The 14,548-nt window shown below is 49.9% G+C and overlaps 5 protein-coding genes across 5 annotated transcripts; 1 reads left to right on the forward strand and 4 right to left on the reverse strand.

Annotated features, from left to right (window-relative positions):
* Positions 1 to 602: 602 nt before the first annotated feature.
* On the reverse strand, positions 603 to 1,942 carry SAPIO_CDS2506 (uncharacterized protein; the record flags this gene model as incomplete). The annotated part of the gene is made up of 3 exons (XM_016785501.1): positions 603 to 974; positions 1,044 to 1,464; positions 1,812 to 1,942. The coding sequence occupies 3 exons, from the start codon at positions 1,940 to 1,942 to the stop codon at positions 603 to 605; spliced, it is 924 nt and encodes a 307-aa protein (XP_016644877.1).
* A 749-nt stretch (positions 1,943 to 2,691) lies between these two features.
* On the forward strand, positions 2,692 to 3,645 carry SAPIO_CDS2507 (uncharacterized protein; the record flags this gene model as incomplete). Its single annotated transcript, XM_016785502.1, has 2 exons — positions 2,692 to 2,981; positions 3,048 to 3,645. 2 exons carry the CDS (start codon positions 2,692 to 2,694, stop codon positions 3,643 to 3,645), a joined length of 888 nt encoding a protein of 295 aa, XP_016644878.1.
* Positions 3,646 to 4,175: 530 nt separating this feature from the next.
* Positions 4,176 to 5,402, reverse strand: SAPIO_CDS2508 (uncharacterized protein; the record flags this gene model as incomplete). Its single annotated transcript, XM_016785503.1, has 2 exons — positions 4,176 to 4,514; positions 4,584 to 5,402. The coding sequence occupies 2 exons, from the start codon at positions 5,400 to 5,402 to the stop codon at positions 4,176 to 4,178; spliced, it is 1,158 nt and encodes a 385-aa protein (XP_016644879.1).
* Positions 5,403 to 7,060: 1,658 nt separating this feature from the next.
* SAPIO_CDS2509 (Phosphotransferase enzyme family protein) lies at positions 7,061 to 7,749 on the reverse strand (the record flags this gene model as incomplete). The annotated part of the gene is made up of 2 exons (XM_016785504.1): positions 7,061 to 7,249; positions 7,321 to 7,749. 2 exons carry the CDS (start codon positions 7,747 to 7,749, stop codon positions 7,061 to 7,063), a joined length of 618 nt encoding a protein of 205 aa, XP_016644880.1.
* A 4,007-nt stretch (positions 7,750 to 11,756) lies between these two features.
* SAPIO_CDS2510 (uncharacterized protein) lies at positions 11,757 to 14,390 on the reverse strand (the record flags this gene model as incomplete). The annotated part of the gene is made up of 7 exons (XM_016785505.1): positions 11,757 to 12,115; positions 12,403 to 12,549; positions 12,625 to 12,690; positions 12,775 to 12,924; positions 13,164 to 13,333; positions 13,557 to 14,316; positions 14,372 to 14,390. 7 exons carry the CDS (start codon positions 14,388 to 14,390, stop codon positions 11,757 to 11,759), a joined length of 1,671 nt encoding a protein of 556 aa, XP_016644881.1.
* Between the last annotated feature and the right edge of the window lie 158 nt (positions 14,391 to 14,548).

The raw sequence follows: 14,548 nt of genomic DNA on the forward strand, positions 1-14,548 counted from the left end.
ATCGTATGAGGACGATATATATCGCCTCTACTATCATTACTGTTGCGCAGAAGTCGAAGTCCGTAGGTCCAAATATTTCATAGAACAATTCACCTAAACTTAGCACACGCCATCTGTTCAGATATATCGCATCGTTGTCATTGACCAAATGTTTTGCCGAACATGGACATGGCTCTCTAATAGGGAGAGGAACGAGGCTTTAACTTCTCGTAGGGTGAAACTGGGACCATTAGTTAGAGGTGATTAAATTATTTTTCATCTTCCTTTATCTTAGCATGGTCACAGCGAAGATTCTAATATGGTCCTGCTACTTTTCCTTTCAATTCCACATCCTCAGGCAGAGGTGGTCGCCGGCTATGTCGCCACGGGATAGGGTGGTGAAAGAAGGGGGTTGCAGAAAAAGTTGTATACTTGTTCTAGATATACCCACATGAATTCGTCTAAATACCTTTAGCTTGTCGGATTTCAATCCACTTATTTCCCATTTATTTGTAGATCGCTCGCGCGAAGAGAGCACAGGGTGCCCGCATGATCCTAGCCCCGGTTCGTGGGACCGCTCTTTCCACTTCTCTGTGGGGTCCATGCTGTTGTCCACAACGGACTCAGTCTTCCGAAACCAAGTCACACAGGATATCCACCATTTCTCTCGTTTTTGCCACAAACGGAGTGTGCCCAGTCTCAACGGTGAATTCGCCTAGGGGTCCGCTGAACGGAGTGCGCCTACCTGCTGGGCTCGAAAAACTCCTCGCTTGCTCCACCATGAACTGCTGGATATGGAGCTGAAGGGCCCGATCGAGTGTAGTGTAAATGTACGTCGAAGGAAACCATTGCCATCCGGCTCGAGTAACTGGAGAGGTGAAGCTAGCTATCGGCTGCTTGCCAAGTGCGGCCGCACACTCGGACTTCCCTGGCTCGGGGATGTCATGGTAAAAGATCTCTGCCGCACGCTCATTTACGGCATAATGTCCACTCTCCTGCATTGAAATAAGTGCCTTGTTAGTTTTCTAAAGGAGTGCCGCCTAAGATCGGGAAGCTGGACTTACATGGTCCAATTCCACATACTCACCAGGTGGCAGCGGAACCGGAGCATCCTTGATCACGTCAAGGAGATTCTGCCCTTCCGACGGAACATGGGCCGCAACATACACAAGCCGTCGTATCTTCCCCGGATATTTGTCAGCATCCTGCGCTACGGCACCAGACGCCTCGGTTCCGACCATGCCACCGTAAGAGTGCATCACCAATACGACATCGGTTCCCTGGCGTAGAAGCTCCTCGACAGCGGCTCTGACTGCGTCGACATCTGGCTGGAATGAAGTTGCGGCGGGAGAAGAATTGACGCACTTCGGGGTCACTGCTCGTGAGAAATGACCGGCCTTACGGAGGCCTTCGATGAGCGGTTTGAAGTGTACTGGGAGGTGCCAAGCACCGGATACAAGAACGAATTCCAGCGGCATCTTGGGGCTAAGGTGGACTTAGCTTTAGAGATTAGTGACAGTTCGGAGTGTGGGATCAACATGGGAGGGAATGGGAAGGATACAATGTATGTATCCGACAGATTTATATAGTCAGGGTAATGAGGCACGCACTGCTCGCAAAGGCATCACAGCTCGATAGGCTAGCATTGTGTATATCCCAATTGGTGGTTCATTGCCGTCGAAGCAGCGGCGGTGAAAGCTAGCGCTCACGTAAGACTCTAGTCGTATTAACGAGCTTGTACAACTAGTCCAGGTTAGCGGTTCGGGCAGTGAGGATTGGCAATCTCAATACTTACCGCAAGAGGCTGGAACCGTTGGGTCATCTTTTAGTACCTGATAGTGCGTGACGTATTCCAATTTCCGCCTTTGATCGAGTTCACCAATTCGGCCCTACTGAATTCGGGGTTAAGGCTGGATTCTCGGATTCCATGGGCTTCAAATTGCTGAAGGCCTGCGTTGGGCATTAGTAATTATAATCAACGAGGCGAATTGTACTTTGACCGCCCAAGTTACGGGGATAAGAACAGCAACGGATGTCGACATCTACCCCAAGGCCTCTCCGCGTTAATCTCCTTGACTTTCTTCTATCTCTTTACCTATTGCGATATTAACTCTATATGACGAAAATGCCTCTTCGAATTAGGAGAACACAATCAAGGCGCAATTTCCGCGCCTCAGTGGCCATTGAGTTTGACGGCGGATATTCGATTTTTTTTTTTTTTTCCCAGCCCCGCACCCTAATCCATTCTCGTCATTATAGTGTTACATGGAAGCACTGTTAAGCTCTGCAAAAGGTAATATTGGGGCTGGAACATGGCCTCCAAACCGATAGATAAGCATCTAATAATCATGCAGAAACTACCTCGTAGGTCAGGAACTTCCCGCGAACACACCCACTCCTCCAACGGTTCAACCGGCCAATCAACTGGCGACAGCAACTCTATGGAACATGAGTCTCTCTACCCCTCACCCATCATTAGTTCGGGTACTTTATTTTTAACATCATGGATGGTGATGTAACAAACGGTTTTCGTGCTACAGGCAAATTGGCGCAGTACCCCCGATGGTTTAAACTATCTTCTGTCTCCCCGCCTTCATCACGTCTTTCATACTTAAACCACAAGCCAACCACAGCACATCCTCACGGGGGATCAAGCCGGTCTACCTTTCTGCACTCTGGAAAATACTCTGGTCGTCGCTTACTTGTTCCATAATGACTTCGTTTCGTGTTTGGCATATCAGTGGTGCTAATGTGGGTCTCGGCCTGCAGCTTGCACTCAAGGCCCTCCACGAAGGAGACAAAGTCGTTGCTGCCGTCCGGTCCCCAGATAAGGTGCCCGAAACCCTGAAAGTACCTGCTGTCAAGGTCTTGCAGTTCGACCTCTCGTGGTCCCAAGAGAGGATGAATGAATACGCTAAGGTGGCATTCGAATCGTTCGGGAAAATCGATGTCCTGGTTAACAACGCCGGATATGCCTATATGGGTGCTATCGAAGAAACAGAGTAGGCTTTATTTTCTAATCAACTTATCCGATTATGAGCCTTCTTGGGTGGATGATACTAAGTAAGCCCGCTGGCTGAATACAGGGATTCTGCTGTAAAGCAGCAATTCGACACCAACGTCTTCGCCATGCTCCGTATCATCCGAGCCATGCTGCCCCGCTTGCGTGCCCAGGGAAGTGGCTACATCATGAACCTCTCTTCCATCGGCGGCTTTCGCGGCGTCCAGTCTAACGGTGTTTACTGCGCTACAAAATTCGCCGTCGAGGCAGTAACAGAGGCCCTTTCTGTCGAGGTCGCTCCGTTCGGACTCCACTGTGTTATCGTGGAGCCTGGCTATTTCCGCACCTCCTTTTTATCCAACCCTGCCTCCGGTGCGAATGTAGCTGCGCCCTTGGCTGCTTATGAGGGCACTCCTGCTCACGAAGCGAGAAAGAACTTCGAGAAATACAACGGTCGGCAGCCCGGAGATCCGGTTCAAGGGGCGGCTCGCATGTGGGAGTATGTCGCTGGCGAAGGTTTGTTCAGCGGCAAGAAAAAGCTCTTGAGGCTTCCGCTGGGAACCGATTGCGGTACGGCTATGCGGAAGCATAGCGCGGATCTTGCTGAGACGGCTGACCACTACGAAGATATCTGGAAGAGCACTGACTTCCCAAGTGGCTCCTGATTCAGTCTTATAGTCTTTGGAACCATATTGATCTTGAGCATGATGAATTGTTTATATAATGAGACTAAATTTGAATAGCATGGTAGCTTTTGGATGCAGTATTCCAGCTAGAGCCTGCGTACGAGGATTCGCCAAAGGGCTTACTGGGCCGTTTTCTAGATAATACTACCGTTCTTCACGGTCCATGTTACACGAAAGGAACTGCCAGCTGCAACACTCACAAGCTAGCAGCTGTCAGAACTAGCTATGGCAGAACCCAAGGTATAAGAAGTGGCTCTGCCACTTCCTCCACATACTAGATAGACAGAGAAGCCAATCCATCATCTATCTTCACATCTCTATTGTACACTTCTTACAGTAACACGACTGCCGCTGTCACAAGTGAGTAACCCCCTGAGTATACCCTAAGCTGCCTCCGTACCTAAGCTACATATGGAGAGGGTTTGATAAAGTCAGCTAGCCTAATAAGGAACTATCGAGGGGAATCGATGCGACAAACAACAGTTGAAACCCAACGCTGGAATAGATTGTTATGCCTTGCCTACCGTGCCCGCGGCAGCCCGTGCCTCTGCTCGCTTTCGGAGTCTGAGGAGGTGCACAATTGCAGCACAAGCAAGTATCACTCCGAGGAACTCCAGAACAGCCTGGACAACAGGGAATCCGTTCACCGTGGTCCGGTAGCCCCTAAGGAAACCCTCAGGAATGGTGATTTTTTGGATAATATCAAGCGAAGTGTATGAAGCAACGAACGCGTTCCAGCGGTCTGTGTCGATTATCACGGTCCAGTTTCGCAGCACAAAGTGGGTCGACACGATGACGCGGAAAAGGGAATACAGCAGCAGGCCGGTCGAAGCGAGGAGGAGCAGGATCTAATGTTAATAAGAGTTAGCAGAAGCGCAAGACAAACGTCGCGGTTGGAAGACGAAACGTGGGCTTACGGTTTCGCGTATTGGATGCTGGTTTTTTCTTATCCACGCGAAGCAGGAAAGCAGACCAAGGAAGAGCGCCATAAATACGGAGAGAAAATCCATGGCAACCCCGATCTTGACTTGATTACCTCTATCGCGGAAGTACGCCCCATCACCGATGCTAAACATCTTTCTCGCGATATAATACGGACTTAAGCCACTGCCATTAGCGGCTGTCTTGAGCTCCTCGACCTGGCTCGTCGTCAACGTGACACCAAAGTCACGATCGCCCACAAGCCAGATCCCCTCTTCCTTGTAAGCACGCAGGGCGGCGGCGGAGACGACAAAATCCAGGCTCAGATATGCGAAGCTCAGAATGGCGTACATGGCTAACAGGGGCCAAAAAATAAATCCGAACAGCTTCTTGGTGTGGAGCGCGGCGAAAACGGCGGCGAACAAGAACACGGCGCCAAGGCGTTGGAGAAGAACTACGACGGATGTTTCGTATCGGTACCCAACGGGTATGTCATTTTCCCCTATGAGCAGGCCGAAGCGGACGCAGAGAAAAATGAAGCTCGCGAGAAACAGGGAGATCGCTCCTTGAAGCATGCGCGCCTTCAATGCAGGTTTCAGGGTAAGAAGGAGGAGGAGTATTAAGACAATGGCCCAGATGATGTACACGACAAGCTGCCCATAGAGCTCGCTGTTCGAATACAAGCTCACGTACGAGTGGCCGTAGAGTTCGGTGAGTGTAAAGTGGCATGGGTTGTCGCCGTATCGACAGGTCGAAGAGGAAGACCCACTACCATTCGAGCCTCCGCCACGACCGCCACCTCGTCCTCGAGCCATAACGAGATGCGTTCAATTGCAAGGACGGTAGAAGCCAGCAACGACGTTAGAGACCGATTTGGGGGGGGGGTCTCTCGGTCTGAGAGTGGTCAACCTAAGTTTGACAGTTTAGGTAGAAGCGAAGGATCAACTGGCGCGGTTGTCAAGTCGGAGAGTGAAGAACACGCGCCAGCCCCAGGTAAATACCTTCGTATAGATTAGATGATTAGGGGATTCGGTTGTTGCCGACTTAGTATCCCGCGAGCTTAATTATAGACTCATCCCAGCCCTATGTCAAAAAATTCTACGAGCCGGTAGTTGCCCAAATACGGAGTAAGCTGCACCAAGAGCCGGCCTAACTTCATCCCGGAGAGATGAAGATATCGCCAGTGATTGGTTTGCACAGCCCAGTGCACTGCTACCCTCGTCAAAGCGACCCAAAGAATGAGATTTGATGCGCCGATCAGCCCAGTTTGCAGGGTACTGCCCCCAGCAAGCAGGCAAATGATAATCTCCTCACCACGTCGGAAAACAGCCAGTCCCAAAGCTTGTTTTTCTGAGGTCAAGGGGATCTTCCGGCCGGTCACGTTTGTGCGGGACTTGGAATCAGACGAAGTATTAACATGGGGTGTATTAATGGGCATCGCGTTAATTCACCCCTTAATACGAAGTACTTGGCACTAGTACGCAGCGTTACCTTTCCAAGCATGATCACAGGCACCTACAAAAAATTTAAAGGGCATTGAAGGACATCACATCCCACAAGGTTGACTGAATGGTCGGCCTGGAGAGCGAGTGAGATGAGATGGCATCATTCACTATTGATTCAATCCCCGCCTTATGCACGGCAAATCACAGTTAACGAGATGGGCTTTATCATGCCCATTTGCCACTTTGGAAAGCAATCAAGTTGGCAGTATCTTGTTTCAATTCAACAGAGTTTCTATCAAAACTGCAGCGCAAGATTTGTGCTCGGGATCGCGATGGTTCAACCAGAGAATCTACCTTCTAGTCCCTAATCCTCAAACTGACCACCGCCGAGGGCTAGGATACTTGCCAACAGCATTTCAAGCAAAGGGCCTTAATATAACAACTCTATTTATTGCAAATCATAATTTATCTCCTTTTCTCGGAATAGTGTCATGTAGAATTATAGGCGCTCTAGCTTCGAGGACGGGACGTACAGTGCATCCAGCATCTGTGTTTGTTCAGGCATGGTATCCCTTTCTGCTCTGTTCTCTGTTCTCCGAGGTGTCCACTTATGTGAATTTCGCTGCATCATCTTTATCCGTCCGAGCGACTCAACCTCCGCCCGCGTTGCATCATCGTCCAAGCCAGTACAGTCTCCATCCGAGCGGTCGTGTAGGGCTTGCCAATAAAGATCATCGATATCCAAGCACATCCGTGCCGCGTAATTAAACCAGAACCGCCCCGTTTCCCAAGACATCCGCATCCTGGTAGAAAGACGCAGCTCGTTTGCCATCTCACCACCTCCGGCTGAGGCAGACTTTGCCTCCGCTCGCTCTAGCGCTCGCAGAAACTGCTCCATCCTAGGCACGTACCGCACTAAGAATTCATCCATGATGTAGTATTCAAGCCACATGTCTGGGTCCCGCAAGAGCAGCCACCAGGGCGGGTCGTAGGTGAATTGAGACGGCATGCTATTTGAGAACTCGAAGTCAAGCAAGGCAGCAATGCGGGAATGTTTTGGGGTCGATAAACATGTTGGCTGGTTGCAGGTCATCGCAAAAGACCTTGAACGGGCCGTTGTCATCGATACAGTACTTCGGAATGAGCTGCTTGAAACGATGGCGAGCGATGAAGCGCTTAAGGACATCGGCCTTATCGAGGGTAATGTTTCGCTGGGTCTTAAGATGGGCTAATGTACTGATGCACCACGGACTCGAAAAAAATCACGCGCACTATCAAATGGAGAGACAGGAAACTGGTCCGGTGGGTAGCCTGTCAAAGTTGCTAACTCGTCCATGTTAAACGTCAGGGGCCTGCCCGTGACTGTCCAAGTCTCCGAAGTGCCGTCCTTGGAGAGCGATCCGATCCGTGGGAACCCGAGTCGAGAAATCTGAAGCAAGTAATCGGCAATTTGATCATAGATTGCGTCGAGCTTTTCATCATCAATGTTCGGGTCTAGGATCATCTCCGCTTGGTCGTCCTCAGGCGGTCCTCTGAGGAAGGTCGACAGACGAGTGCCTTCGATGAAATCCATGATAATGAACGGCCCTAACTGCTGTGGACTCTCCTCAGCTGAACCCCAGCGGTGTATACAGGGTAAGGGAATAGTGGTGTGCTTGCGAAGATACTCTATAACCTGTACCTCGTTTGCTACCATTTCGGCTCTCCATGGCGACATTGTATGGCCAGGCTTTGCAAAGCGAATGGGGACACTAGATTGTTTACCGCCAAATCCAATGTGGAAGCTGAGGTTAAAAGAACCTGTTAAAAAGCCAAGGTACTCTCCAGTTCCTTCGCCAGCCAAACAAGCATCAACAAAGGCCACAACATCGTCTCTTGCGTCGATGAGCTTCCTTATCCAAGCCCTGCATTCATAATCGGCGTCTGCTTCGGCAATACTGTCATAGCAAGTCATTTCAATTCAGCACTTGGTTGGGCCAGGTAGTCGTGAGAGGATGCTCTTGGAGAGGGTTCAATGGGAAGAATGGTGATACTTGGAGGCGATGCACTCGTTCGCGTGTGCGTGCCTGACACTTGCGCAGCCCCTCCCAAAGTTGGCCTGGGGTAAACATCGTTGAGACCGAGTTGGTGTGGATTAAAGGATCGGCAGAGTTCCGGGATTGCCTGAGGGTTCAGAAAGAGACACGGGGGAGCTCCTGCATCCCGACAGTGGATTCGTTTGACGTTCATCGCCATTGGGAGACGTGTCATGTTAGAAAGTTGGGATCCATTTCGCAGTGCACTAGAACAAGTGGAACGACATGGTTGCTTCCCGCATATTCAACACGACATGTTTTTTAATATCTGCTCAGTTCTAATTTTCATGCCCAGCCCAATGCACAACGTTCCGGCAGAGTCCGCGACATGTAGTCCTCCATGGACTCGGAAGCGAACGCTATGTCTGTCAGAGCAAACGCCTCCTTCCATCTACTCTCTAAATCACCCGGGACAGTCGTGTTCGTGTCAGACGGAAAGCTGAGGCGAATGTGTGTAAGTTTCGGTAGTGATGATTCGCAATATTCGTAAAGACCTTGGAGGACCTCACCGCAGTCACCAAACGGATTCGCGTCCCGTGATGTCGGGGAAAATGAGAAATTCTCCCGAGAATAGCATTTTTCGTAGTTTTGTTCATAGTCTGGGGAGCCCAACGCCTCACGAGAGGCTCCCCAGTAATCGATGAGATGCAGAATCTCAAGCGACGGGGGAAGGCAGGCAGCGAACACCATGTCTGGATGTTGAAGAACGAATTTACCCATCCATGCAACATCGATTGTTAGGCGTTGGAGTCGTTTCAGCGCAGCTAATCGAAGTGGCGCCGGGATCTCGTCCGTCCATGTCGCCTGTGGGTTGCCAGTAAGGCACAGAGTTGTAACGGTGTCCTGGAACCTTCCAATGCGCTTGGTAAGCCGGATTTGTCTCTTGCGGTGCCAAATCCACTCCGGGCAGAGACGTACAGTACCAGTTGATGCTGCAATTGGACGCGTCTCGATCTTATCCGCTCCAGCCCGTCGTAGACCGGAAGCTGTGTGTCGGGCTGCCTGTTTAGCTCCTTCTCCTCGCTAAATATCATCCCCCACGCCATGCTATCTGCCAGGGCGACCTCGGCCCGCAGGCGAATTGACCGGAACCTGGACAGACAGCGACCAAGGATCGAACGACTGAGAATAATAATATCTAATCGTCGAGCGATGGCTATACCAAGCTCCCAGAATGTTCGTCCTCTGGGTAATCTAAGCTCCTTGGCCCTTTCCACAATTATTCATCCTGTCCTTGTCTCGTGCTATTGCCTAACCATCAATGACATTGATCCGGGAGCTGGGCACTCTGCCCGGCTCTACGATAGGTGCAAGACGACGCGATATGGACAAAAAAAGGGGGCTCCTTGAGCGACAGAATCTACGCTCGATTTGAAACCAGCAAATTTGATCAACAGGAGCGCTCCTTCCTGCCAAATGGAATGCTTCACGACCTCATCACGGATGACGAAGTCTCACGGACACTGCACAAACAAAAGAAAAAGCTAGGAAAGCTCGAGTATTGCGACATAAACAGTTACGCCCTTGACGAGGCAAAGACAATATTCGCCATTCTAGTGTTGACCGGCTTCTAGGGCGAGCTAATATTGAAGGCAATAGCATTATTTAAGGCAAAAGGATTACGGGTAAACATCTACCGATCTTAGAGAATTGGCTGAGAGAGAACGGTAATGAGACCGACAATGAGGCTGTCCGCGACAATGACAGCGACGCCGAGGAATTATGGACTACTCCGAGAAGGATGCACTTTTGTGCGGATCAGTGGAAATTCTTGTCACCTATCTTCGACACAAACGGTTCAAGTTACAACTTTGAGACCTCTTCTTATGTCCTCCCGTTTACAAAGAAGCTCGACAAATTGGGCCAGCGGACGTTCGGCCAGGTCACTCGATTTGAGATCCACCCGGCTCATCTCGTTTATCCCTCTGAAATGACAAGTTTGGTGAATTTAGAGAAGGAACGACGTGAGTGCCTCTCTGGTCCCTTCGAATGTTGACTCTTCTCTGCAAAGGATCAGCCAAAAGTAACGTTGCAATCAAAGAGATCAAAGTCAACGAGAAAGACCTGAACTAAGCGACTCGAGACTGGACAGGAAGGCAGGGGTATTAGGTCAGGCGAACGTGCTTGGAAACAGCCATATCGTTCAGCTTCTTGCATGCTTTCGACGCTGCGGAGGAAATAACCAGAGCCGATACCTGATGGTCTTGGTTGAATTAATATCAGGGGTGGTATTTAATGATAGTGCTTAAATGTAAATAACTGGAGTAACTGAGCTAAAATCAGGAGAAGCTGTGATTGTTTAGTGATGATGTTGACTTCTCGAACCCTGGCCAGTTTCTACCTGGAAATTGTATTCTGTGATATGACTGCCTAATATTTTATTGTCTCTTCCCCATAACGCAACTGGCGCTCTTTTCTCAACCATTTCCTCAAAATTGATGTATCTGATATCCTGACCTATTTCTAACTCATATACCGAGGTATTCCTTTTTCTTTCTCGTCCAATATGATCCAAGCCCCTGCGATGGACTTTACAGCGGGCCCTCGCGTCCCGCCCGAGCTCATCCACCAGATCGTAAGCTGCCTTGTTCCGACGGGCAATCCGACAATAGCTGACCGTAACCACGTAAGAAGCAAGCCGGTACCAGACCCAGACTTTGCCGAATGTCGTCGCACGCTCTGGGCATGTTGCTTAGCATTGAGGGAATTTTACGTCGCTGCTAGGCCCATTCTGTACCGAAAGGTGCTCATCGAGAATTTTCGAGAGCTCTTGTGTTTCTTTCGCACCCTGATGCTGGTGCCGTACTGGCAAAAACAGGTTCAAGAGTTCGCCTGGCTAGGATCTTTGCCTCAGACGGACCACGAGGTGCCGGCAGAACTGCGACTCATAATACAAGATGTCCATTGGTCCACTTACCGGCTCCGTTTCGAAGAAGGGCCCATTCTAAGAGCTTTGGGTTCTGAGCGAGGACGAAATTCTGCGGCCGTCGAATGTCCTCGGATGGATCCTCTTTAAGTGTCCCAAGGTGCGGTCTCTGTTTCTCTCCTTCAGCATAGCAGCTGTTGACCGCTCTAGGCTATCCTCCGAATGGGGCGGCTCTCCCCGCCGTTTCAAGATATGCAGCGTTTGGGAGGCCGAAATTCTGTCCCAGATATCGAACAGCCTTCAAGCTGGACGTGCGGCTAACAAACGCCGACCCGAAATCGCGCCTAACCCACCAGAGTTCCTTCCGAATCTCGAGACACTGATGCTAGAGCCTTATTTAGTTTCCAACATTTCCGCAACCTTCGTCTTGTTGTTATTCTGTCGGCCAGGCAGGAACATTTTCGCAAGGCTTGGAACCCGGCATCGAATGGAGAGTCTTCTTCATGCGTTGCCCCGTGTGTATTCTCTAAATAGTGGGATATGGTCTGAAATTTCCGAACCATTGAGGAGCCAGATGAGATTGCCCTTCACGACCTCACAGCCTACTTTTGGCCGTGCGACCAAGTCAATAGAATCCGTGTGGCGTCGGAGTTACGGGTTCGCGATGTAGAAGAAGGGTATCGAAAGTGCAGCACGGTAGTAGTGGAAGAAACTTGTAGAGTAAAATGTTAATATATCCTTATGCACAGCACTGTGTGAGCTTTAGGCTTAAGTAGTCTCCGTCTAAATATCGAGTAGAGAAAACTCGTCGCTGTGCCCATTAGTTTTAGCATTTGCAGGTTCCTCCTCCTTCATGGCCGAGGTGCAAATGGTTTGCAATAAATTCTCAATAACCGCCAAAGTCAGCTTGACTTCCTTCCTTCTGCACCACGAAACCGACATATTGAGTATGTTTTTAATCTCCCGCCCATTAATCTTCCATCTCGCGAGCTCTCTGACGTCGTCTGGCGGGATCGTCCCGGCGTCTTCGGGGAGCCGGCGCAAGAAGTTACCCCAGACTTGGAGGCGGCTGGACTCGGTGAGTGAGGGAAACTGAATATGGATCTGGGCCCGGGATATGACGGCGGGGTCGATGTTTTTAACTACGTTTGTAGTGAGGAAGATGATGCCTTCTCCCATTAATATTAGTATATCCTATAATATGCAGGGTATCCGGGCTTCAAACGTGCCTTTGAAATATTCGGCGTGGCGCAGGAACGCTTGAAAATCGGGTCATTATTTAGCTACGTCTGATTAAGGTATTGATTGACCTTGCAACTTACCCAGCAAATTCGCTCTGTCATTAGATTCTTGTGACTGGAATAAAAAGTCGGGTTCTTCCAAAATCAGCGACGTCGCGATTCAACTTGGGCCAATAATCTGGACAAACCGTCGAAGAGAACGATGCCGCCCCATTCAGTGGCATCATTTAGGAATTGGCCTAGGTTCGCGCTATAGCCCTTGATATCCTCCATCATGTTCGCCTGGAAGTAGTGGGAATCGGCTCTGAGAAGTGGACATGCGAGATGTTCGGCGACTAAAATAATATGGCGTAAATGGACTCAGCTCTCTCGGAACTCCAAATCACGCAAAGGTCTCAGGTAATGCGTACCAGCTTCTGCCATCAACGTCTTGCCGGTGCCAGGCGGACCACTTAGAATGATCAAGAGACATTGGCCTACTCAGTTAGAAACTTCTCGGCTTCATAGGTTTTGCTCATGGGGAATGGGGGATTGGGGGGTTTGTGGTGTATTACCTTTACCAGGAATTAGGTCGTCATACTTAACCATGGCTTTCTTGTGGCTTTCCACTAGTGTTTTCACAGCGTCCTTCTTCGCTTCATCGAGAACGACCTGCTCAAATACTTTCTGGTCGCTCTCGACGGGGAATAGCTTCTCGACATCGTATAATTCTTAATGCACTGTTAGCCTAGATTTCTTGTCCTAAAGGGTTTACATTCTCACGCCAAGATCTTGAGGTTAATGAAAACCCGGCGATACAGAAATACAAGATAATAAAATTTTCCTCGATTTTTTCAATGGCGCGCCGGTTAAGTTCGATATCTTCCTTAGACGGTCTATGCAGCGATTCGAAGTCTAAGCGTGTTAGAGATCATCTTCGAATACTAATTGGCAGCAGGTTTGAGCTTACTTAGTTTCTCCATTCTCCTCCTGAAGCCGGAGCGCCAGAAAACGACCTTCTTGTCGCCGATATCTTCATCGGTGCTGGCCTGATCATACCCAGGAAGGGGCTCCATACTCCACTTCTCACACCGCCTCGCGTAGAGGTACGGATCGACGACAAATCGTTCATGATCCTGCCTTGGAAATTAATGCACATGTCCCAATACTAAAGAGGTAAGAGGTTGAGGGGGAAAATCCAATCGAACTTGCCTGTTCACGCAGCCAAGGATTCTTGTCGTCAGTATCAGTCCCATGACTCGGCTTGTATGTCAAGTATTTGATTGTCTGAAGCTCGACTGCCCGTTTTCCTCGCTCGATCAATCTTTCCCGTAGCTCTGAATTCCTGGCAAGATCGATATACGATAGGCCAGGGATTGAGTCGTGATCTCTCTCCCCATCGAACGAATAAATCCGGAGAATCCAGGTGAGGGTACCGTATCTGCATCCATCAAAGACAATGGCTTTGGCGTACAGCTTCAGCCGATCGTAGTCCTGCGTATACGTCATAACACGGTATGCCATTGGAGGCCCCGAGTCTGACCGTGTTGCAAAGATGCTTCCAGGTGGGAACAATGTCCACAGAAGCTTGTATGTGATTTTCTGTTCCTTCTCGAAACTCTCGAGCTGGTCAAGGGTGTCTTCAAAGACCTCCTCAACGCAGTTGCACAGCAGCTCGCAGTGGTTCCTCATTGGCTCGCTGTCGGCCGTCTTGGATAGCTCGGCAATCTTATCGAGCGCAAAGAACAGCCCGTGATGCGGCGTTGTCGACTCAGCGAACACGTTGTCGCCGTAATAGATGCCGAATTTTTCAAATGTCCCTTTGAGGGCCTCGCGGATGTATGGGCTCTGTATGCGGATCTTTTGGATGTAGAAGCCCTCCCGCTTCGTCGCGTCGTTTCGCCTCTTATAGATCTGCACAGCGGCGCCTTCTTGCTTGATCTTTTTTGCCTGCGGGAGCGTCGGCGGGGCGTAATCGACCCATGTCGGATTATGCTCGTCGAAGCTGGGCCCCTCGTAGAATGTCTGTATGTTGGGGGTAAGCCCTATGTGGTCCACATTCTCTTTGGCCTTCCGTGAGCGTCTGAAAAATCGCCTCTTGAGCATTTCGCCAGTTGAGGGATCTAAGAGCGAAATTAGCGACCCGAACTACACGAATGATCTCTTTAAAGATTATACCTAGACTTGACGTGGCCATTGTGGTAAGATAGGAACAAAAGGAATTTGCTATCGAGCTGCGGTGGTTAAATCGATCGCTAGTAATGGAGAGTGTTAGGGTCAAACTGACGGGCTGCACGATCACCAAGAATACATCCGCCGCCGATGGATGCCAAGAAAATTACCCCGCAAGAAAGC

The sequence above is a fragment of the Scedosporium apiospermum genome, assembly GCF_000732125.1.
Source record: "Scedosporium apiospermum strain IHEM 14462 chromosome Unknown SEQ_SAPIO_0086, whole genome shotgun sequence".
Taxonomy (NCBI): domain Eukaryota; kingdom Fungi; phylum Ascomycota; class Sordariomycetes; order Microascales; family Microascaceae; genus Scedosporium; species Scedosporium apiospermum.